The 24,954-nt window shown below is 35.6% G+C and overlaps 1 protein-coding gene across 2 annotated transcripts in view; it reads right to left on the reverse strand.

Annotated features, from left to right (window-relative positions):
- CCSER1 (coiled-coil serine rich protein 1) overlaps window positions 1–24,954 on the reverse strand; it is a 907,623-nt gene that overhangs the window by 734,224 nt on the left and 148,445 nt on the right. For both annotated transcript variants that reach the window (XM_045079361.1, XM_004756068.3), the window contains exon 3: window positions 20,625–20,809. In XM_045079361.1, the coding sequence (XP_044935296.1) occupies window positions 20,625–20,809 (185 nt within the window). The remainder of the gene's footprint in view (window positions 1–20,624; window positions 20,810–24,954) is intronic.

Below are 24,954 nucleotides of genomic sequence, written 5' to 3' on the forward strand. Positions count from 1 at the left end.
TCAGATAAAATATATTATCTGAGTTCTATAACTCTATAGGTAGAGTATTATTATGAGCTGAAAGGAATGACTAGAATTCTGTATCTTTTTCCAAATCATTGTTCCTTTCATCAAGCCCTACTTGCTTAAAATGAAAAGTTAAAATCATGTATGACATAAAAGAATTCCTATTTTGTAAATTTGTTTATTTTGATCATTTTTTTATGTTAGGAGACACAGTCTTTCTTTGATCTTTAAGCAATGTATTATATTCTAGACAAGGTTCACAAAGAGGAAAAAAATGCATATCCTTATAAGATATTAAAGATGAGAAGGCACTTAAAGGTGTTTGGGGGAAAAAATAAATATCATAAAGTTGTTTATTAATTTCCTACATTTTAAGAATTATCACCTTTTTTTATAGTTTTAGTAACTAAAGATATTTTATATGTTTTCTTCCCTTCTAAAATGTTCAGTACTCCCCACTCCACCTGGCACACATACTATCACACCACAAATTTCTCTTTTGGACCAGAACTAGCCTGAGGCACAATCCACAGGAAGCTCTGAAGGAGACAAAGCAGAAACAGCAGGTGCAGAGGCTGCAAAGCAGGACAGAGGTGGTCAATGTGTGATTCTCTGACAGTTTCTTAAAGAATCAAATACATGTTTCTTGCATAATATTAGCCCACAATTTTTGCTCAACTTAAGCTGCTATCATATGGAAAATATGATACTATATATTTAAAAACAAAAAACAAAACAAAAAAAAAAAAAGAACAACCACTGAAAAACTGTTAGAACTGATAAATAAATTCAGTAAACTCACAAGACATAAAATGAATGTACAGAAATCTGTTGCATTTCTATACACCAATAATGAAGCAGCAGAAATTAAGAAAACAATCCCATTTACAATTGCACCAAAAATCATCGAACACCAAAGAATAAACCCAATGAAGGAGGTGAAAGATCTGTACTCTGAAATCTATAAAACATGATGAAAGAAATTGGAGATGACACAAAGAAATGGAAAGATATTCCATGCTCATGGATTAGAAGAACAAACACTTAAAATATCTATCCCAAGCAGTCTATACATTTAAAGCAATCCCTATCAAAATACCAATAGCATTTTTCACAGAACTAGAACAAATAATCCTAAAATTTGGGAACCATAAAAGACCCCAAATAGCCAAAGGAAGCTTGAAAAAGAAAAGCAAAGCTGCAAGTATCAAAATTCTGGACTTCAAGTCATATTACAGAGCAAGAGTAATCAAAACAGCATGGCACTGATACAAGAAAATAAACACATAAATCAACAGAACAGAAAACCCAGATATAAAGCCACAACTATACAGTCAATTAGTCTTTGATAAAATGGGAAAGTCTACCCAATAAGAAAAGAAGTCTTTCAACAATTGGTGTTGGGAGAACTGGACAGAAATAGGCAAAGGAATGAAACTGGGCTATTTCTTACACCATACATAAAAATAAATTAAAAATGGATGAAAGACCTAAATGTGAGACAGTAAACCACCAAAATCCTAGAAAAGAACATAGGCAGTAACCTTCTCGATAGCAGTTGTAGCAATGTTTTTCTAGGTATGTCTCCTGGGGCAAGTGAAACAAGAGCAAAAATAAACTATTGGAACGACTTCAAAATAAAAAGCTTCTGCATAGCAGAAGAAATAATCAAGAAAACGAACAGGCAACCGATGGAATGAGAGATGACATTTGCAAATGATATATCCAATAAAGGGTTATTATCCAAAACATATAAAGAACATTAAAAACCCAACACGCAAAAAACAAATAACCCAATTAAAAAATGGGCAGTAGGCCTGAATGGACATTTCTCCAAAGATGACATACAGATGGCCAACAGACACATGAAAAGATGTTCATTATCACTTACCATCAGGGAAATGTAAATCAAAACTACAATGAGGTATCACTTCACACCTGTCAGAATAGCTAAAATTAACCTAAAAAACAAGAGGTATTGACAGGATGTCGGAGAAAAGGGAACTCTTGTGCACTGCTGGTGGGAATGCAAAGTGGAACAGCCACTCTGGAAGACAGTATGGAGGTTCCTCAAAGAGTTAAAATAGAACTACCCTACGATTCAGGATCCAACAACTGCACTACTAGGTGTTTACACAAAAAAATACAAGAACACTAAGTCACCCCAATGTCTATAGCAACACTACTTAATAGTCAAGATACAGAAGCAGCCCAAGTGTCTATCAATTGACGGATGGAAAAAGAAGATGTGGTGTGTGTGTGTGTGTGTGTGTGTATAATGTATAATGGTGTGTGTGTGTATAGGGGTTATTTATATGTATATAATGGAAAATTATTCAGCCATAAGAAAGAATGAAATCTTGCCATTTACAACAACATGGACAGAGCTACAGAGTATAATGCTAAGTGAAATAAGTCAGTCAGAGAAAGACAAGTACCGTATGATTTCACCCATACGTGGACTTTAATAAACAAAACAAATGAGCAAAGGGAAAAAAAAAGAGAGAGGGAGAGAAATCAAGAAACAGACCCTTAATTAAAGTGAACAAACTGATGGTTACCAGAGGGAAGGGGGGTAGGAGAATGGGTTAAAGAGGTGATAGGGATTAAGGAGTCACTCATCGTGATGAGCACCGGATGTATGGAATTGTTGAATCACTATACTGTACACCTGAAACTAATACAACACAGTATGTTAATGAACTGGAATTAAAATTCTTTTTAAAAATATGAAAAATAAAAAAGTATAGTGCTAGGTAATAGCCATGAAGGTAGAATTTATTACTGCAGTATATTATACAGACTCTAATGAGGAGGTCCTATTTTAAGTGATGTAATTGCTGCTTCCCCAATGTGACTTGAGAAACAGAGGAGGCAATCGAAAATACTGGAATATCTTAAAGGAGGCTGACATATATGTATATAAAAACAGGACAGTATTATAAATGGTAGAAAATGAAGGAAGAGGAGCCATTAACTAATAAGGCAAATATCAATTCACTGAACATTTCTCTGCATATTTCTCTATATCTGCTCTAAAGTTTCAGTCCTTGGGAGTTTCTGCTATTCCCCTTATGCAAACAGATCTTTCATAAACCCTCATTCTATTTCCATCAATCCAATATATGTTCTTCAATGATTATTGATGTTGTCAGATTTCTGATTATTATAGAGATTCCCAGCCTTTCATGTGGAATCCACAAATGACTTCACCTATATGTGAAGTTTTCAGATAGGACAGGTGAAAAATGAAGGCAAGAGTGTCATGGACCAAATACAAGTAATAGCTGCGTCTAAAACGTAGATATGAAGAAGCCCATTAAGGAGTCTATAAGGAGAAAAGAAGGAGGAGAAAAAGAACGAGAGGAGCGGTAACACTGCAAAAAGGGGAAGTGGTAAGTATACAAGTCAAGTCCCTCAACAGTGTCAGAAATGAAGGGAAGTTAAGAAAGGTGAAGACTTGGGCGCCTGGGTGGCTCAGTGGTTTGGGCCGCTGCCTTCGGCTCGGGTCGCGGTCTCAGGGTGCTCTCTCTCTCTCTGCCTGCCTCTCTCTCCATCTACTTGTGATCTCTCTCTGTCAAATAAATAAATAAAAAGAATCTTTAAAAAAAAAAAAAAGAAAGATGAAGACTTAAAAAAAAAAAGAATATGAAAATTGGTAAAGTCACCGATGACTTTATTTTTTAAAAGATTTTATTTGTTTGTCAGAGAGAGAGAGCGCGCGCACAAGCTAGGGTCCTGGGATCAAGCCCTGCATCTGCTCAGCAGGGAGCCTGCTTTTCTCTCTCTCTCTCTCTCTCTCTGCCCACTTGTGATCTCTGTCAAATAAATAAAATCTTGAAAGCAAGCAAGCAAGCAAGCACACAAATATACCTAAGGTCAGAGGAAATGGGACGACTGATGGGTAAAAATACAAACATTTTGGAAGTGCATGTCAAGGACAGGATGGGTAATTTGGGGAGAGCATTTGAAGTTTATACTCAGTGCCTGAGTTATGCAGCTGGTCTGTGATCTACTTCTCTATTGTAGAGGGAGATGGAGTACGCTTTCTGGAAATTAAGAAGGTAAGAGACCTGGCATAATCTCATTGTAAATGTACTAATGAAAGACCTCCTAGCAAACAAACTGGCCAACTCAGTGGTTTTCATTAGTAGGAGAGCTTATCTCTGCACTGCTTTTAACAGAATGTATCTAATTATCTAGGCTTGCTTATGAAAAATAAAACTGTGATATAGAAAGGTATGGGATATGGCCTCATGGAAAATGTTCCTGTGTGCTACATAACTGAGTATGAAATGGAGATGTTTCATGTGGCCAAATGGTAAAAACTTCTGGTTATAAAATAAGTAAGTTCTGGGGATGTAATGTACAGCATGGTGACTACAATCAAAAAGGAAAAAAAAAAAAAATGGAGCAATGGTACTGACATGGCTCCTCCTGTGTAAATAACATGATTATACACATCCACCAGGTCAAATCTCATCCAAGAACCTGAGCCAGGGCCCATCATGTAAAGAAAGAAGAGGACCTGAGGAGCTGGGAAGGTATTCCGTATCTCTGTCTGCTTCACCTGTGCCTCTTAATGTCTGTTCAAGCTCTGATTCATGTGAGTCTCTCTTGACAAAAACTTCTTTGTGTTTCCCACTGCCACACACACAAAGCACAGGGTGCTTTTAAAAACAACTAGTTGAATACTAAAATCATAATTTTATAAGGTAATTATAAATATATATAATAAAGAGCCTAAGAGACAAAAGTAAGAAAAAAAAATATTGTTTCAGGTTGGATAAAACAAGCTTAGAACAATAAAATACAAAAAGTAAAAATAAAAAGGTATTTTAGAGCAAAGTGAAATGATCATTGTATTAAATTATAAAAGTGGGGGCGCCTGGTTGGCTCAGTGGGCTAAAGCCACTGCCTTCAGCTAGAATCCTGATCTCAGAGCCCTGGGATTAAGCCCCACATCTGGGTCTCTGCTCAGCAGGGAGCCTGCTTCCCCCTCTCTCTCTGCCTGCCTCTCTGGCTACTTGTGATCTCTATCAAATAAATAAATAAAAATCTTAAACTATAAAAGTGGTAATAGCAGCTACTCTAATTTAGGAATGATGAATTTAAAGAAAGATAACATCACATAGCAAATATGTGAAGTATGTATGCACAACTCATTTGAAAATCACACTTTTCACCCTGGCATGGCAAATATGATGGCTTCTGAAATAATTATACAAGTTTGTCTCAATTTTTGAAGTATTTTAAGAATAATATCATTATTTATATTTTTTTTATTTGACAATAATGCCTAATATTAGGCACAAGTCTATTATAATTGTCTGTTTCTTAAACTTAGAAGTCAAAATTTGTTTTATTTAATTTTCTAAAATTAATAGATTTCTTAATGTATTTTAAGTATTTATTTTATGTATTTTTATGTTTTTTTATGTATTTTTTATTTTAAATATTTTATTTCTTTATTTCACAGAGAGAGCTAGAGAGCCCAAGCACTGGGAGAGGGAGAAGTAGGCTCCCTGATATGCAAAGAGTTCAACTTGGGGCTCCATACTAGGACCCTGAAGCCATGACCTAAGCCAAAAGCAGATGCTTAACTGACTGAGCCACCCAGGCATCCCTAAAATTAACAGGTATTTAAATTTAAATTTCAAAATAATATGACTTTAAGAAAAAATACATTTTTCTTTATTGTTTAACTAGAGTAATGTAAAAGCTTCAAATTCCTGTGACTTCAGAAACAGAGAAAACAATCAAAAATATTGGAGTATCTTAAAAGGAGGCTGACTCCCTCAGAAAAAGGAGTTATTTTACTCAAGGTCAATTCTGTGTTATACATTGATTGTGCAGCTGCTGAGATGGTCAGAAATTTGTCATGGATTCTAAATAAATAAATATTCTTTTTCATGCCTATGAAAACTAGCCGGCCCATGGGGTTATCTAAATAAGGCATAAAATAGTTTTCATCTCACAGATAATTAAGATAACTTGATCCAATTAAACATAAAATTGTCATTTTCGGATTCTAACCCCAAGAATAAAAGGCAAATTAACTTTATTTTACAATTTCTTATTTTTAGAAGGCATATAAATGATTTTTTAAAAGATTTTATTTATTTATTTGACAAAGACATAGAGAGTACAAGTAGTCAGAGCAGCAGGCAGAGGGAGAAGGAGAAGCAGGCTCTCCACTGCACAGGAACTCCGATGTGGGGCTGGATCCCAGAACCCTGGGATCATGACCTGAGCCAAAGGCAGTCCCTTAACTGACTGAGCGACCCAGACGCCCCACAAACGATCTTATGGTTACCCAGATATTGTATGGTTAAAGAAAAGAATTTTAAATTGCCTTCTACTACTGTCCTTCTCAACCATTTTCTTGATAAATAGCAATAAACAGAACTATGTACGGTTCTTAATAAAGCTTTTAATATATGTAGTTTAATATCGCTAACAATAAGATTGTTCAGTGCTGTGCTCTGAATACTTGTGTTCCCCTAAAACTCGTTATGTTGAAATGTTGATGTGATGGTATTAGGACATGGGGACTTTGGGACGTGCTTAGGTCACAAGAGTGGAGCCCTGCTGAGTATGATCGCTGACTATATCAAAGACTCTAGAGAGCTCCGGAACCCCTTCCGCCCGCCATGTGAGACACATCAAGAGGGTGCTGGTTATTAACCAGAAAAAAAAATGCTGGCACCTTTATACTGGACTTCCAAGCCTCCAAAACTGTGAGAAATAAATTTCTGGCATATATAAGCTCCCTAGTTTGGGATATATTGTTATGGTAGCCCTTCTGGCCTAAGACACTGGCAACACTGGCATTCAGGAAAAAAATCACAAAGGAAAAACTTAAGTGCCAGGCACATCTCCTTGAACTTTATGAAGAAAAGTGATAATAATTATGATACTGCAACTTTATTTATTTACTCAAACTGGTCTTCAAGTCCTTTTAGATGAAGTGAGTTAACTCTATGGGTAAGATACTCATAATGCTGTGCACCAAACATACAAATTGTGACAGCTTATAAGTGAAAATGACTCCTCCCCAAAACTGGGGGAAAAAATGAATGGACTATTTTATCCAAGTATGCTTTTTGAAAGGGAAATCTGAATCTACAAGTTTATAAGAAATGAAGTGAATTAGACTAGATGAAATATGCAGGGCAGTTTTAAAACATCACCTTAGATGTATTTGACCAAGAACTTATATTTTTTAATACGTTCTCCAAAAAATATTACAAATAATTAACTATTCCTTGTCCCCTCTGTATGGTGTATCCAGAACTATGGTACTGATATGATCCTGGAAACCACTCCATAAGGCTGACTATCCTAAAATGAATTATATTTCTACCAGAACAATGTCATAATTGGTATGATCTTGATCAGGGACTTAGGATCAAAAATCAGAGCTGTACCAAACAGTATCATAAAAACATGTGTACATTTGTATAACAAATTAAAATGTCAAAAAATGTGCATAAGCACACCCCAAACAATGATTCTACTAAAGGCTTTAAATCATATCTATATGAGGATATGTCACAACCTGATCAACAATTATACCTTTAATTCACCTATATTTATTATGTATCAGGCACTATACCAAACGCTGTAAGAAATGCTAATATGTATGAAACTTCTTCCATTTAAATGAATGAGATCTAATAGGTAAAATGAAACCTATTCATTCAAGTAACTAAGTAGTGGGTGTTATGTGATATGTGATACAACTTAGAAGGACCTTGATGGGAAAAGCATCGTTAGTAACTGGAAAAATCAATAAAGGCATTATGGATTAGGGCTATTAATCTAAAATTAATATACTAGTTATCAACAAATGTAATTCAATATTTAATGAGTGATACTTGTGATTTTCCCTCTGAAAATTTATGAGGATTGAAAAGAACGATTTGTGTGCCTCCATTTCCTTACAAATATTAATGGCTCCTTTTTCTCATTAAATGTACTTGTAGCTCGCAATAACTACCTTTAATTCCGCTGACAATGAGTTGAACCAAAAGCTGAGATCATTATTTTAACTCTCAAAAAGCCAGTAACATTTTTACATACTTGAAAGTCTCATTTAGGATTTCAGAATTAGGAGGAAATATTTATTGAATTAGATCTTCTAATTATCATCTTTGCTTTGCTCTTAATTTTGAGCTCCAAAAACTACATGTAAGAGTGAAATGTAATGCCACAAATCTAAGTTTGAAAATACATATACTAAAAGATCAGCAGAGTTCATTTGACTGGTAGATGGTAAAGATGACATATTTTGAAACAGATTGTTTGAACATGAATGAACTTTCTTCTTCTCCTGCTGCCTCTTAGAGTGACTGCTCGACATTAACAGTTGGGCCTCTGTGGTAGAAATTTGCAAAAAATATAATTTACATATATATACAATGATGTCAATTAAGCACCCGAGCCCCACTCCATATAAAATTAGGGTCACAGGAATTCACGTATCCTGAATGTGGTTCAGGATCAAACATTCAAACGCTTGATTTGGATTGTGGCCTGTGATATCAAATGGCCACAATCCAAATCAAACATTTCCCTCACACTGTAAGTTTTAAAATAGTGAGAATTATTAAATATAAATTATTAAATTATTAAACAATGACAAGAGCACATTAATATCACCCAACCTAGAACTCTAATATCTTCCAGGCCTGTGTTTTCTTTGTATCTTCAGAGCAGGTTCTTAATAAATATTTATTTAAAAAAACTGCAAACAGAAATGCCTGGGTGGTTCAGTTGGTTAAGCATCTGCTTTTGGCTCAGATCATGATTCCCAAATCCTGGGACTGAGTCCCACATCAGGCACCCTGCCTGCCACTTCCCCTGCTCGCGCTCGATCGTGCGCTCTCTCTCTCTCTCTGACAAATAAATAATTATATAAATAAAATCTTAAAACAAAACAAAACAAAACTGTGAATAGATAGATAAACAAATGAATAAAGGATAAGCTAATAAAGGAGACAATAGCAGGCCCCAGAAGAAAAGTGAATGCACAGCTTAGTGCTTGGCTATTTAAGTCTTAATCTTAAGATTATCTAACTATTGTCAGTAATTTCTTAAATTCTGGATCTCAACATACCAAGAATTAAAATATGACATGAGAAGCTAATAATCTGCAAGTAACTTTTTTTTTCCCCTCAGATATATATCTGGTCTGTTCTTCTTCCAAAGAAGTCCTACAAGTTACTTAGTGTTGTTTTGTTTTTTTTTTTATTTTGTTTTTACTATGCCATTCACAGTTCCAACAGAAAGGCAGCAGGATGCCAAACTGAAAATAAGAGAAATTACACTATCAGAGTAAAATAAGCCATAAACGAAAGCTGTCAGAATCTTTTAGCACAAACAGATCAGGGCAATTTTGTGCATGCATTTGCTGAGTAATCTAGAGATAACACAACTTTCCAAATCAGCATTTTAATGTAATAAAAATAAATACTTTCAAATTCAGTTAGGTTCCCAGGAACTTAATCACATAAAATTAATTTAGATATAGACAGCTCAAGGACTTTAGGTCAAGATGAGTGCACATCCCCAAAAAACAAAACTTGTAATTATAAATTATGTCTTAATCTTTTTCAAACACCATGACCAGCACAAGGTGAGGCATGTCCAGGGAAGGAGAAAACAAGCCAATTTTCAGTTAATTAAAAGAAATGAGATACACTAATTTTTTTTAGAATAAGGTAGTCATTAGTGCCCAACAAATATATTTGGTCTACACCTTCCAGACACAAGGAAGAGAATGTATTTCCTGGAGCTCTCTGTGGCTAGTCTGGGCCAAGTGACTAGAACTAGTCAATAAATTATAAGAGAAAGTGATAGGAGTCTCTCACAGGTCAGAACACTTATTACTGGGATGAGGACCTCCTGAGATCTCTTTTTGCTATGGTGAATGGCAATATTCACAGTGGTAGCTGGTTGAACAGCTTGGACACAGAATGAGACATTAAATAGAACTCCCAGAAACTTCCACAACAAACATACAGCCTGAATGAGAAGTAAATCCATACTATGAAAGTGACTAAGATTCAGAGGTTATTTGCTATCCCATATCCTAGCTTAACCTCATTCATACATTCAATCATTTTCCTTGCTGTAAGAATGCCAGAGCCTCTGTATTATCCATTACATATGAATATATCCTCACATTAATAATTTTTTTGGAGCAAGATGATGTAAATACATATGGAGTTAAATGTCACTGTGTAAAACTGTTCAAGAAACCATGACATCTCCTTAAATTTATTCATTTATATACCACAGTCTGAAGGAAAAGTTCCTAGAAAGAATGAGCCTATTTTTGGAAAAGCTCTTTAAGATATTTGGACCATACTATTTTATCAAGAAAGTACCTCAACAGAGGAAAATGAAGAAAAATCTTTACTTAAAGGAACTTGAAAAAATATAATAAACGTGAATGCTTATCAATTTTTACCAGATATATTTTGGTTTCCTACAATAAATTTAAGCCAACTCCAATTTCTTCTGAGCCACTGATGTTCAAAGAGTTAATGCATTCTATTCTCCCCTCTCCCTTCAAACTGAAATACCCCCATCCAAATATACAAAAAAACACTAGCATTGTGGTCTATCTAGCCTATTAGAGTATATCTTTGGTTATTCAAAAACCCTTAGCATCTTAATAAATAAAACTATATTCCATGGGTAAACTTAAGTCCCCATGAACTAGATAAAATACTCCAGTTCCTTCTAAATATGAATATCTTCTTTTTGTGAAAAAGTTCCTTTCTAGATGAGATATTCTTCAGTAAATACAATGATACATTCATTAATATATCAGTAAATACTACTACATTTTAAGTTCAGAATCCGCACTAAATTTTGTTTCATTTTTGTATCCCTTACAGAGGGCTGCATAGGCTGCCTTAAGTAGAGCAAGTATAGGCTGCCTTAATTGTGTTAGCTTCATTACATAGAAATAATGCAAAAAAAATTAATTTTAAATCTATTTTATTCTCCACAAAGCATATAGGGTTTAAAGTTAGACAGGTAGAATCCAAATCTAAATCCTATCTCTACCTATATCTGTATTTTGGGGCAAGATACTTATCTTCTCAGTGCTTTATTGTCCTCTTTTATGAATGTGATTAATAGTAGCATCACTTGGTTCATAGCACAGTTAAGGACTTTATGTGAAAATACACATGAAGCATTAAGAGCAGCCCCTTGGTCCAAATAAGTATTGAAAATACATGTCACTATTATTATTGATCTAAAAGGAAAGAATAACTGAACATCTTTTCTTAAATACATACAGTTACTTGAATTATTTTCAAGGAGGAATATAGAAAATGTGTGTCACTATTCACAAATAAAGATTTAATTTCTTAAATATGTTACTTTTTCACATAAAACTAAAACTACTTCCTACCATGCCTCTAAGTACTAACATTTGTTCCTTATATTGCTATGAACACAGAAATATAAGGAATATATTTCAAGAATATATTTTATCTTTAAATATATTTAAAGATCTATTTTAATATATCATTATAATATATATAAAACACATTTTTAATTATATATAATTTATCTAAGAATATATTTTATCCATTTTAAATTCATGATTACACTGTGAATGAAAAGGATGAGGTATTAGTTGTGAAATCCCAAAGAAAACAGTAAAGTCATAAAATAATCTTTGATAGGTTTCATATGGAAATTCAAACATCAGTATTTTATTTCAAAGAGTATGACCTATAAATTCAATGAAATGAAATGAAATTTCATTGAAATGAAATGAAATTCAATGAAAATGTACAATATTTCAACCAAGTTTCTAACAATGAAAGCCTTTCCCTAACCATGACAATGATGTAACCCTGCCATCTAGTGGCAGATCCGTACCACTTCAGGGGCACTTCTTGAAAACTACAAAAAGCCTCACATAAAGAACAAACTGGCATTTTTGTGTTCTGACATTTTAAATTTTAAATCCTGAAAGTGGACCTGGGAAGAAGAGTAATTTTAGATGTTACAAGGAGAACTACTTAAATATATTATGGAAAACGTGAGACAGAGTATATTAAAGGCCCAACTTTGGGCAAGTCTATACACAGTATACAATTATTAATATATCTCTATGAAGAAAAATGAGAATTTTGTGAAAAGAAATGTTTCATGAAAAGTCATTAACCATAACTTTTAGTACTGCATCAACCAGAAATCTTTTTTAATGTGTTCTTACACTTAAAAAATACCATCAGGCATCAGTTAATCAGTTAATCATCAGTTAATCATCAATCAGTCAGTTAATCATCTGACTCTTGATTTCAGCTCAAGCCATGATCTCAGCGTCATGAGTCTGAGCCCCGTGTGGGTCTCCATTCTGAGCGTGGAGTCTGCTTAAGATTCTCTCTCTCCTTCTGCTCCCTCCTCTTCTTCCCCTCCAGTCCACACACAAGCACTCCTTCTCTCTCTCTATTAAAAAAATTAAAAGCGGGGAGGAGTCAAGAAGGCAGAGAAGTAGCAGGCTAAGATGATGTCAGGTAGCAGGAGATCAGCTAGAGAGCTTATCAAACCATTGTGAACACCTACAAATCCAACAGGAGATCCAAGAGAAGAGCAGCAACTCTAGAAACAGAAAACCGACCACTTTCTGAAAGGTAGGACCTGCGGAGAAGTGAATCCAAAGCGACAGGAAGATAGACTGTGGGGGAAGGGGCCGGCTCCTGGCAGGTAGCAGAACAACGGAGCACAAAATCAGGACATCGCTCCAGAGGCTAGGGTGGGGTGAAGCCCACGCAGGGACAGCATCCTGTGGGGTACAGGTCCTGTGAGGTCACAGAAAGATTGGGGCTACCTGAGTGTTACAGAGCTCACAGTATTAGAGCGGGAAAGCCGGCTACAGAGACAGAGCCAAGGAATGAGCTCTCAGCTCAGGGTTACCCTATCATGATCCGTGGCACGAGCCAGTGCTCTGTGAGTGGGGACCCCACAAGATCCGTGGAGACCCCCCTGGAAGAGCACAGGTATCTGTGGGGTTTGGAGACTCCAGGCTGGGCTGTGTGCCAGAGACAGAGAAGCGTGGTAACAGGCTGGATGAGCTCGGAGCACGGGCGGAGGCCAGGGAGACGGGAGGGAATGAGCGCTTTTCTCCAAGGGCGCACTGAGGAGTGGGGCCCCAAACTCTCCGCTCCTTCGGGCTGGAGATCAGGAGGCTACCATTTTCATTCCCATCCTCCAGAACTCTATGGAAAGCATTTAGGGAACAAAAAGCTCCCGAAAGCGAACACAAGCTAATTACTTAGCCTGGCCCCTGGTAAGAGCGGTGCAATTCTGCTTCAGGCAAAGACACTTGAGAATCACAACAACAGGTCCTTCCCCAAGAAGATTAAAAAATAAAAATAAAAAAAAAAAAAATCCAGCCAAGACCACGTTTACTTACCAAGGAGAAAAGAAGAATTCCAGAGGAGGAGAAAGCAAAGCATGGAATTCATGGCTTTCTCCCCATGATTCTTTAGTCTCGCAAAGTTAATTACTTTTTTTAAATTTTATTTTTGTCTTCTGCTAAATTTCTTTTAAAACTTTTACACTTTCCTCTTTTAACTAGTTTATCTTAATACATTTCATTAAAAAAATCTTTTTTGAACCTTCATTATTATAGTCATATTTTATCCTTCATTGTATCTAACTTTATTTTTTGTATATACATAGCATTTTTTTCTTCTTAAAAAATTTGGGGTATAACTACTTCTAATAGATCAAAATACACCCAAAATCTAGCACAGGGCTTTGTTCTAATCTCCAGCCTGAGCAAATTCTCTCCATTTTCTTTTTCTTTATTCTCCCAACTAACTTATCATATCAACTCCTTTTTTAGAATTTTTTAAAAATTTTTCATCTTTATAGTCATATTCCATCCCTTCACTGTGTTTACCCTTATATATGTTTTTCATTCTTTAAAATTTTGGGAGGTAGTTTCTTCTAAGATATCAAAATACTCCCAAAATTAAGTGAGTGACCCTGTTCTATTCACCAGTCTAATATATATATTTCCTTCTTTTTTATAATTTTTTCTTTGTTTTCTTTTTTTAATTATTTTTTTTCTGAACTTCTTTTTACCCCCTCCCTTCCCCCCATGATTTAGGGCCTCTTCTCATTTGGTTAAAGCACATTTTCCTGAGATATTTGCCACCCTTTTAGTATTTTATTTGCTCCTTCATATATTCTTATCTTGATAAAATTACAAGGTGGAAAAACTCACCACAAAAAAAAGAACAAGAAACAGTACCAAAGGCTAGGGACCTAATCAATACGGGCATTGGTAATATGTCAGATCTAGAGTTCAAAATGACGATTCTCAAGGTGCATGAATTCTCAAAGGCATGGAAGATATTAGAGAAACCCTGTCTGGAGAAATAAAAGCCCTTTCTAGAGAAATGAAGGAACTAAAATCTAACCAAGTTGAAATAAAAAAAGCTATTAATGAGGTGTAATAAAAAATGGATGCTCTTAATTATAGGATAAATGAGGCAGAAGAGAGAATTAGCGATATAGAGGACCAAATGACAGAGAATAAAGAAGCTGAGCAAAAGAGGGACAAACAACTACTGGACCACGAGGGGAGAATTTGAGAGATAAGTGACACTGTAAGACGAAACAACATTAGAATAATTGGGATTCCAGAAGAAGAAGAAAGAGAGAGGGGAGCAGAAAGTATATTGGAGAGAATTATAATAGAGAATTTCCCTAATATTGCAAAGGGAACAAGCATCAAAATCCAGGAGGTGCACTCAAAATCAGTAAGAAAAGGTCCAAACCCCGTCATCTAATAGTAAAATTTACAAGTCTTAGCGACAAAGAGAAAATCCTAAAAACAGCCCAGGACAAGAAGTCTGTAACATACAATGGTAAAAATATTAGATTGGCATCAGACTTATCCACAGATACCTGGCAGGCCAGAAAGAACTGGCATGATATTTTCAGAGCACTAAACGAGAAAAACATGCAGCCAAGAATATTATCCAGCTAGGCTATCACTGAAAATAGAAGGAGAGATAAAAAGCTTCCAGGACAAACAAAAACTAAAAGAATGTGTAAACACCAAATTAGCTCTACAGGAAATATTGAAAGGGGTCCTCTAAGCAAAGAGACAACCTAAAAGTAGTAGTCCAGAAAGGAACAGAGACAATATACAGTAACAGTCACCTTACAGGCAATACAAGGGCACTAAATTCATATCTCTAAAAACTTACCCTGAATGTAAATGGGCTAAATGCCCCAATCAAAAGACACAGGGTATCAGAATGGATAAATAAACAAAACCCATCAATATGCTGTCTACTAGAAACTCATTTTAGACCCAAACACACCTCCAGATTTAAAGTGAGGGGGTGAAAAACAATGTACCATGCTAATGAACATCAAAAGAAAGCTGGGGTGGCAATCCTTATCTCAGATTAATTAGATTATAAGCCAAAGACTATAATAAGAGATGAGGAAGGACACTATATCATACTCAAAGGGTCTGTCCAACAAGAAGATCTAACACTTTTACATATCTATGCCCTAACATGGGAACAGCCAAATATATAAACCAATAATAACAAAATCAAAGAAGCACATCGACAATAATACAATAATAATAGGGGACTTTAACACTGCCCTCACTGAAATGGTCGACCATCCAAGCAAAAGATCAACAAGGAAATAAAGGCCTTAAACGACACACTGGACCAGATGGACATCAGATATATTCAGAACATTTCATCCCAAAGCAACAGAATACACATTCTTCTCTAGTGCACATGGAACATTCTCCATAATAGATCACACCCTGGGTCATAAATCAGGTCTCAACAGGTATCAAAAGATTGGGATCATTCCCTGCATATTTTCAGACCACAATGCTCTGAAGCTAGAACTCAATTACAAAAAGAAATTTGGAAAAAACTCAAATACAGGGAGACTAAACAGCATCCTTCTAAAGAATGAATGGGTCAACAAGGAAATTAAAGAAGAATTGAAAAAAATTCATGGAAACAAATGATAATGAAAACACAATGGTTTAAAATCTGTGGGACACAGCAAAGGCAGTCCTGAGAGGAAAATATATAGCAATAAAAGCCTTTCTCAAGAAACAAGAAAGGTCTCAAATACACAGCCTAACCCTACACCTAAAGAACCTGGAGAAAGAACAACAAAGAAAGCCTAAACCCAGCAGGAGAAGAGAAATAATAAAGATCAGAGCAGAAACCAATGAAATAGAAACCAAAAAAAAAAACCAAAGAACAAATCAATGAAACTAGGAGCTGGTTCTTTGAAAGAATTAATAAAACTGATAAACCCCTGGCCAGACTTATCCAAATGAAAAGAGAAAGGACCCAAATAAATAAAATCATGAATGAAAGAGGAGAGATCACAACTAACACCAAAGAAATATAAACAATTATAAGAACATATTATGAGCAACTCTACGCCAGCAAATTTGACAATCTGAAAGAAATGGATGCATTCCTAGAGACATATAAACTACCACAACTGAACCAGGAAGAAATAGAAAACCTGAACAGACCCATAACCAGTAAGGAGATTGAAATAGTCATAAAAAATCTCCAAACAAACAAGAGCCAAACATTTAAAGAAGAATTAATTCCTATTCTCCTGAAACTGTTCCAAAAAATAGAAATGGAAGGAAAACTTCCAAACTCATTTTATGAGGCCAGCATCACCTTGATCCCAAAACCAGACAAAGATCACATCAAAAAAGAGAATTACAGAACAATATCCTTGATGAACACAAATGCAAAAATTCTCACCAAAATACTAGCCAATAGGATCCAACAGTACATTAAAAGGATTATGCACCACGACCAAGTGGGATTTATTCCAGGGCTGCAAAGTTGGTTCAACATCCACAAATCAATCCATGTGATACAATACATTAATAAAAGAAAGAACAAGAGCCATATGATACTCTCCATAGATGTTGAAAAAGCATTTGACAAAGTACAGCATCCCTAACTGATCAAAACTCTTGAAAGTGTAGGGATAGAGGGCACATACTTCAATATCATCAAAGCCATCTATCAAAAATTCACCGCAAATATCATTCTCATTGGAGAAAAGCTGAGAGCTTTTCTCTCAAAGGTAGGAACATGGCACGGATGTCCATTATCACCACTGCTATTATTCAACATACTACTAGAAGTCCTAGCCTCAGTAGTCTGACAACAAAAAGAAATTAAAGGCATCCAAATCAGCAAAGAAGTCAAACTATCACTCTTTGCAGATGATATGATACTATATGTGGAAAACCCAAAACACTCCACTCCAAAACTGCTAAAACTTGTATAGGAATTCAGTAAGTGTCAGGATATAAAATCAATGCACAGAAATCAGTTGCATTTCTTTACACCAACAACAAGACAGAAGAAAGAGAAATTAAGGAGTCAATCCCATTTACACCTGCACCCAAAACCATAAGATACCTAGGAATAAACCTAACCAAAGAGGTAAAGAATGTATACTCAGAAAACTATAAAGTACTCATGAAAGAAATTGAGAAAGACACAAAGAAATGGAAAAATGTTCCATGCTCCTGGATTGGAAGAACAAATATTGTGAAAATATCTATGCTACCTAAAGTAATCTACACATTTAATACAATCCCTATCAAAATACCACCAACTTTTTTCAAAGACATGGAAAAAATAATCCTAAAATTTATATGGAACCAGAAAAGACCTCAAATAGCCAAAGGAATATTGAAAAAGCAAGCCAAAGTTGGTGGCATCACAATTCCAGACTTCAGCTCTATTACAAAGCTGTCATCATCAAGACAGTATGGTACTGGCACAAAAACAGACACATATATCAATGGAACAGAATAGAGAACCCAGAAATAGACCCTCAACTCTATGGTCAACTAAACTTCAACAAAGCAGGAAAGAATATCCGGTGGAAAAAAGACAGCCTCTTCAACAAATGGTGTTGGGAAAATTGGACAGCCACATGCAAAAGAATGAAATTGGACCATTTCCTTACACCACACATGAAAATGGACTCAAAATGGATGAAGGACCTCAATGTGAGAAAGGAATCCATTCAAATCCTTGAGGAGAACACAGGCAGCGACCCCTTCAGCCTCAGCTGCAGCAACTTCTTCCTAGGAACATCACCAAAGGCAAGGGAAGCAAGGGCAAAAAATGAACTATTGGGACTTCATCAAGATCAAAAGCTTTTGCACAGCAAAGGAAACAGTTAACAAAACCAAAAACTGACAGAATGGGAGAAGATATTTGCAAACAACATATCAGATAAAGGGCCAGTATCCAAAATATATAAAGAGCTTATCAAACTCAACACCCAAAGAACAAATAATCCAATCAAGAAATGGGCAGAGGACATGAACAGACATTTCTGCAAAGAAGACATCCAAATGGCCAACAGACACATAAACAAGTGCTCCACATCACTCCACATCACTCGGCATCAGGAAAATACAAATCAAAACCACATTGAGATACCACCTCGTATCAGTCAGAATGGCTAAAATTAATAAGTCAGGAAATGACAGATGCTGGCAAGGATGCGGAGAAAGGGGAACCCTCCTACACTGTTGGTGGGAATGCAAGCTGGTGCAACCACTCTAGAAAGCAGCATGGAGGTTCCTCAAAAGTTGAAAATAGAGTTACTCTATGACCCAGCAACAGCACGACTGGATATTTACCCTAAAGATACAAATGTAGTGATCCAAAGGGGCACATGCACCCGAATGTTTATAGCAGCAATGTCCACAATAGCCAAACTATGGAAAGAACCTAGATGTCCATTAACAGATGAATGGATAAAGAAGATGTGGTATATATATACAATGGAATACTATGCAGCCATCAAAAGAAATGAAATCTTGCCATCTGCAACAACATGGATGGATCTAGAGGGTATTGTGCTTAGCAAAATAAGTCAGTTGGAGAAAGACAACTATCATATGATCTCCCTGATATGAGGAAGTGGAGATGCTACGTGGGTGGTTTGGAGGGTAGGAAAAGAATAAATGAAACAAGATGGGATCAGAAGCGGGACAAACCATAAGAGAGTCTTAATCTCACACAAAAAAACTGAAGGTTGCTGGGGGGAGGGCGGTAGGGAGAGGGTGGTTGGGTTATGGACATTGGGGAGGGTATGTGCTATGGTGAGTGCTATGAAGTATGTAAACCTGGCGATTCACAGACCTGTACCCCTGGGGCTAATACTACTTTATATATATATATATAAAATTAAAAATTAAAAAAAATTAAAAGCAACAGTAATAAAGTAAAATATCACCCCCCAAAAAAGATGAAATATAATACAGGATCTTTCTCTCTATAAATATAAACATAAAAACACAATCATTTTTTAGTATAATGGAAACAAAAGTCCACTATCATTTGTTGTTTTGCAGTTACTGATCTGCCCAAGAGTAAGATCTGTCCAAACCTGACCTAATTGCTAGAACTTTTAACTTTGAGTACAGTGGTTTTGCTCTCACTCAGTGCTGCCTCAGTAACTTAAGACTTCTTCGCAATAAAATTGTTAAAACTGGATGAACTATTTTCATTTGAAACCAAATCATGTAAAATTCAGAGATAAAATGTACAAGTAATTTAGTTTTGAGGATTTTTCACACATATCCATGAATAGGAAGATAGGTAGGTAGGTAGCTAGGTAGCTAGACAAGTAGATAGATCATTTTTAGAAAACACTGTTATATATCAAGAATAAAAAACACTGCTGAAAAAGGAAACATTTGTGAGAAAGTGAACAAAGAGAATTCCAAAAGTCAAGCCCACCTCAGTATTTGTGCGATCCAAGGCTCTCCAGACCTCCTGGGCTGTAGTCTACTCATCACCTCTTCCCACCTGGTTTTCTCTCTCACTGTGAAGGAGCGTCATAAATGTGCCTCTAGACACCACAGTCCCCAAGTGTAAGCTCAGACCTGACTCCCTATACACACGTTACCTTCACCCTCACCTGAAGGTTCCTGCAGTTTAGACAAGGAATCTGGAATCCTGGTTACCTAGAATGTGTCAAAGCTTTGGATGGGCATTTTCTCTTGACCCCAAAGCTCCTCATTCCGGGTGGACAGGCTACTGTAAAAGGACAGGCAGAGCAGGATCCACCAAGAGGTGAATGGGTGGTAGTGGCGTTAAGTATGGCTTATAACTGGACATTTTTAGAGTGGCTATAGGGTAGAGAGATGGTGTGAAAGAATGGTTACCGAAGGGTGCCCCTGTAATGTTCAGCATTTTTAATTAGTTTGTGTATCCTGGGGTCTTGTTCTAGAAGAGAGAATATCAAACCTTCTATGGAAGCAAGAAGACAGGAATTACGGGTAACTGTCAGGTGTACTACTATCTGTCACGACACGTAAGAATCTGAAGTGAAAACACAGCCTCTCTAACTTGGGACGTCAACTAAGGAGACCAATTTTCCCTTCAAATATGAAGTATCTATTCTTTAGTCTGTTTATTTTTTTGTCAGTCTGTTTTCATTTTGCAAGAGGCATAAATACTCCAGGCACATACGTAATTATCTTAATTAATGCAAATATACACACACACACTTACCATGCTGTTCATTTTTGAAGATGATGAACCTGCTCTTTGCTTTCTTAAACTACTCACTTCTTCTACATTTCCATCTTTTGATTTCAAAATCATCCTGCTGCTCCCTGCAGTTCCTTCGGAAGAGGATCGCAGTCGCCTTTCTATAAATCTTCCTTCACGATATGGACTGAAGCTACTGGCAAGAACTATGAAAATAGATAAATAAATAAATATTAATACAAATGCTTAAATGTAGTTTTTACAAATGTTCCATTGAAAAAAAATGAGAAACTCTTAGTGTCATTCAAAAACTCTCTATCATATAAAAAATTTTTAATTAGTAATGGTAAATTTAGTTTACTTAATCATGTAATCACTTTGAAGCTCAAAACCTTCACAGTCATCCTTGGTTTCTCCATATCTCAGATAAACTGCATAATCCGATCCTGTCCTTATTACCTTTAAATTGCATACAGAATCTGATCCCCTCTTATACCTTCTCTACCAATGCATCCTGGACCAAACTCTACCAACCCTAGCTTGGGTTACTATAATACTTCAACAGTTCTCCTGCTTTTGCCCATTCCCACTTACCTCTCTCTCTTCAAAAAACAGAGCCTGCTTTCCACATTACCATGAATGATACACTGAAGACATAAGTGACATTGGTCATGATCACTCTTCTAGTTATAGAGTTGATATTTTCCCAACCTAAGTTGCCTTATGATCTGTCCCTCCATTAAGAGCCTCCCTATGTTCACCTGTTCATGTAACTTCACCTGCTGAGCCCTCCTCCACGGCCTCTAGCAGTTGCTAGAACACTGCAGGCACACTGCAGTCCCATGACCTTTATCTCATAGGCTTTGCACAGTTATGTTTCTCTTAAATATTTGTGTAACTTACTCCCTCATCACCTTCAACTCTTTGCTAATATGCTACCCTGACTAATACCCTGTTCACCATACTTAAAAGGGTCTTTGTGAGACCTGAGGCCAAACTATAAACAATGAACTATCAGAAAGTAAAATTAAGAAAACAATACCATTTGTAATATCAACAAAAAGGATAAAATACTAAGAAACAAATTTAACCAAGGAAGGGAAATATCACTACACGGGAAACTATAAGACACTGACGAAAGGAGTTGAAGAATACATAAATAAATGGAACAATACTCTGTGTTCATAAACTGGAGGAATTAATATTTTTAAAATATCCTTACTACTTCAAGCAATCTACAGAGTCAATGCAATCCCATCAAAACTATAATGTTGTTTCTCATGGAAATACAAAAGCAATTCTACAAAAAAACTGCAAAAGATCTCAAACAGCCAAAGCAATCCTGAGAAAGAACAAAGCTGAAGGCGTCACACTGCCTGATTTCACTCTATACCACAAGGCTACAGTAATCAAACAGTACAGTATTGGCATAAAAACAGATACATGGATCAATGGGACAGAATAAAGAGCCCAGAAATAAAACCATCACATATGAGCAATTAATTTTTGTCAAAGGACCCAAGAATATGCAATGCAGAAAGGAGAGTCTCTTCAGTAAATGGTGTTGGAAGAACTGAAGAGCCATATGTAAATGAATGAACCTAGAACCCCATCTTATAGCATACAAAAAAAAAATCTCAAAATGAATTAAAGATTTGAACATAAGGCCTGAAATGATAAAACTCTTAGAAAAAAAAGTATGGGTAAGCTCTGTGACATTAGTCTTGGCAAAGACTTCTTGGGTTTTGCACCAAAAGCAAAAGCAACAGAAGCAAAAATAAACAACTGGGACTATTTCAAAGTGAAAAGCTTCTGCAAGCGAAGTAAACAATCAACAAAATGAAAAGGCAGATTATAGAATGGGAGAAAATAAATTTTCAAATAGCATATCCTATAAGGGGTTAAAAGCCAAAATATACAAGGAACTCATACAACTCAACAGGTATATGAAAAGGTGTTCTGCATCACTATTCACCAGGAAAAGGTAAATCAAAACCATGAGATATCACCACACCAGTTAGGATGGCTAGTAGTAAAAAGTCAAAAGAGAACACGCACTGTCAATGCTGTGAAGAAAAGGGAAACTTCATACACTGATGGTGGGGATGCAAAGTGATATAGCCACTATGGAGAAAAGTATGGAGTTTATTCAAGAAATTAAAAATAAAGTTACCATATGATGTAGGAATTCCATTTCTGGGTATATATCCAAAAAGAAATGAAATCATTAGCTCAAAGAGATGGCCGTACCCCATGTTTATAATAGCATCAGGTATATCTAAGTATGTAAACAATCTAAAAGTTCATCAACAATGAATAGAAAAATAAAGAGCTCAACTTTATATTATTTTTCATATGACTATATATCCCAGACATTCAGGTATGTATTAAATACTAATATATACATCTTCCATAATAATCGCAGAATAAATTCAGTATTATGGAATTTAGTGTACATACCAATTCTTTCTTACATAAAATACATTTACTTAACAGGTTTTAAAATGCTGAACTTCCAAATTATAAAATCTTTATGAATGACACAAAAACCTCTCCACATACTGAAAGATAGAATACTATTATCTTTTCCTTGTTGACATTACCAGCTTATTTGTCTATCCCTCTCATTTTTCCAAGTTGTAGATAACACAAATAAACAGCCAATGTCCCAAGAACCAGCAACACATTATCAAATTCATCAAAATTATTTTAATGTGTTAAATGGCTCACAATTAGGATCTCAGTCAACAGATTAATAGTCAGCAAGATATGCCCACAGAGATAAGTATACATAGCATTCAATTTGGCATGGAGGCAAATGATTGTTTCTAAATAAGAATTAAGGATAATCAGGATAAGTACATTTCTACTTTTTTTGGTGCTATTTCTTTTAAAAACTGCCTAAAGTCCAATTTGAGATCCACCATTTGCTAACAGTGTGATTTCACAGTTATTTAACTTAACCTTTAACTATTAATAATTGCCATATAAAACTTTCGTTATGATTGAACAATACTGGGGCACCTGGGTGACTCAGTGGGTTAAGCCTCTGCCTCATGGTGGCTCAGGGCATGATCCTGGGGTCTGGGATGGAGCCCCGCCCGCATTGGGCTCTCTGCTCTGCGGGAAGCCTGCTTCCCCCTCTCTCTCTGCTTGCCTCTCTGCCTACCTATGATCTCTGTCTGACTTGTGATCTCTGTCTGTGAAATAAATAAATAAAATCTTTAAAAAAAAAAAAAAGATACTTATCTTGATGAGCACTGAGTAAGATAAGGGATTGATGAATCACTATATTGTATACCCAAAACTAATAGAACACTGTATGTTAAGTACACTGTAATTAAATTTTTAAAAATAAATTGAAAATAAATTTTAAAATAAGGTTAAATAAAACAATGCAAATAAATTGCTTAGCATATTTTTGGGCACACATTAAGTGTACAAAAGGTCATCATCAATCAGCATTGTTCTTATTATTACTATACTATAATTAAAGAATTAACTAAAGGTATAACTAAAGCCATAAGTACAAACAAGGCCACCAAGATCAAAAAATTTAAAAAGTAGGCAGATGCATAAAAATGATCTTGTATCAAATGTGAAAAATATTGGCCTGCATAATTATACAGCTAGAGAATTCATTCATGCATTTAAAACTTTAAAATTGGGCAGCTGGGTGCCTCAGTCGGTTAAGCAGCTGCCTTTGGCTTGGGTCATGATCCCAGGGTCCTGGAATCAAGTACAGTTTTGGACTCCCTGCTCAGTGGGAAGTCTGCTTCTTCCTCTGTCTTTCCTTGCCGCTTGTGCTCTCTCTCATTCCCTTGCTCTCCCACAAAAATAAGTAAATAAAATCTTTAAGAAAATAAAACTTTTAAATTATTATATTCATGGAGAAACTAATTGGATTAATCATATAATCTTAAGATTCTTGACACTCTGATATATAATTTGACTTATTATAAATTTTATGTAATAATTTAGTATTATTTTTAATGTTTTAGAAAGAGCTGGGGTCATGACATCACTAAGCCCGGTCAATAAGAGCCTGAATTTTGAATTGAGATGGTTGTAACTTGACCTTTGCCACTTAATAGCTATATGATCCCTTGGTCTCAGTTTACATATTTGTAAAATGGAGACCACTAATACCTATCTCATAGGGTTTTTATCCTAAACAATTATCTACTAATGTTGTGACTTCAGAAACATTACTTAATGTATCTGTGTTCCAATTATTTTATCTGTAAAATGGGTGGTTATAATTGTAGCGGTTACAATCAAGTGAGAATTTGATGAATTAATGTATCCAAAGTCCACAGAATTGGAAGTAATAATGATAAGACATAGAAGC

This window comes from Mustela putorius, unplaced genomic scaffold, assembly GCF_011764305.1.
Source record: "Mustela putorius furo isolate JIRA1106 unplaced genomic scaffold, ASM1176430v1.1 tig00000382_pilon_pilon_pilon, whole genome shotgun sequence".
In the NCBI taxonomy this organism is placed as follows: domain Eukaryota; kingdom Metazoa; phylum Chordata; class Mammalia; order Carnivora; family Mustelidae; genus Mustela; species Mustela putorius.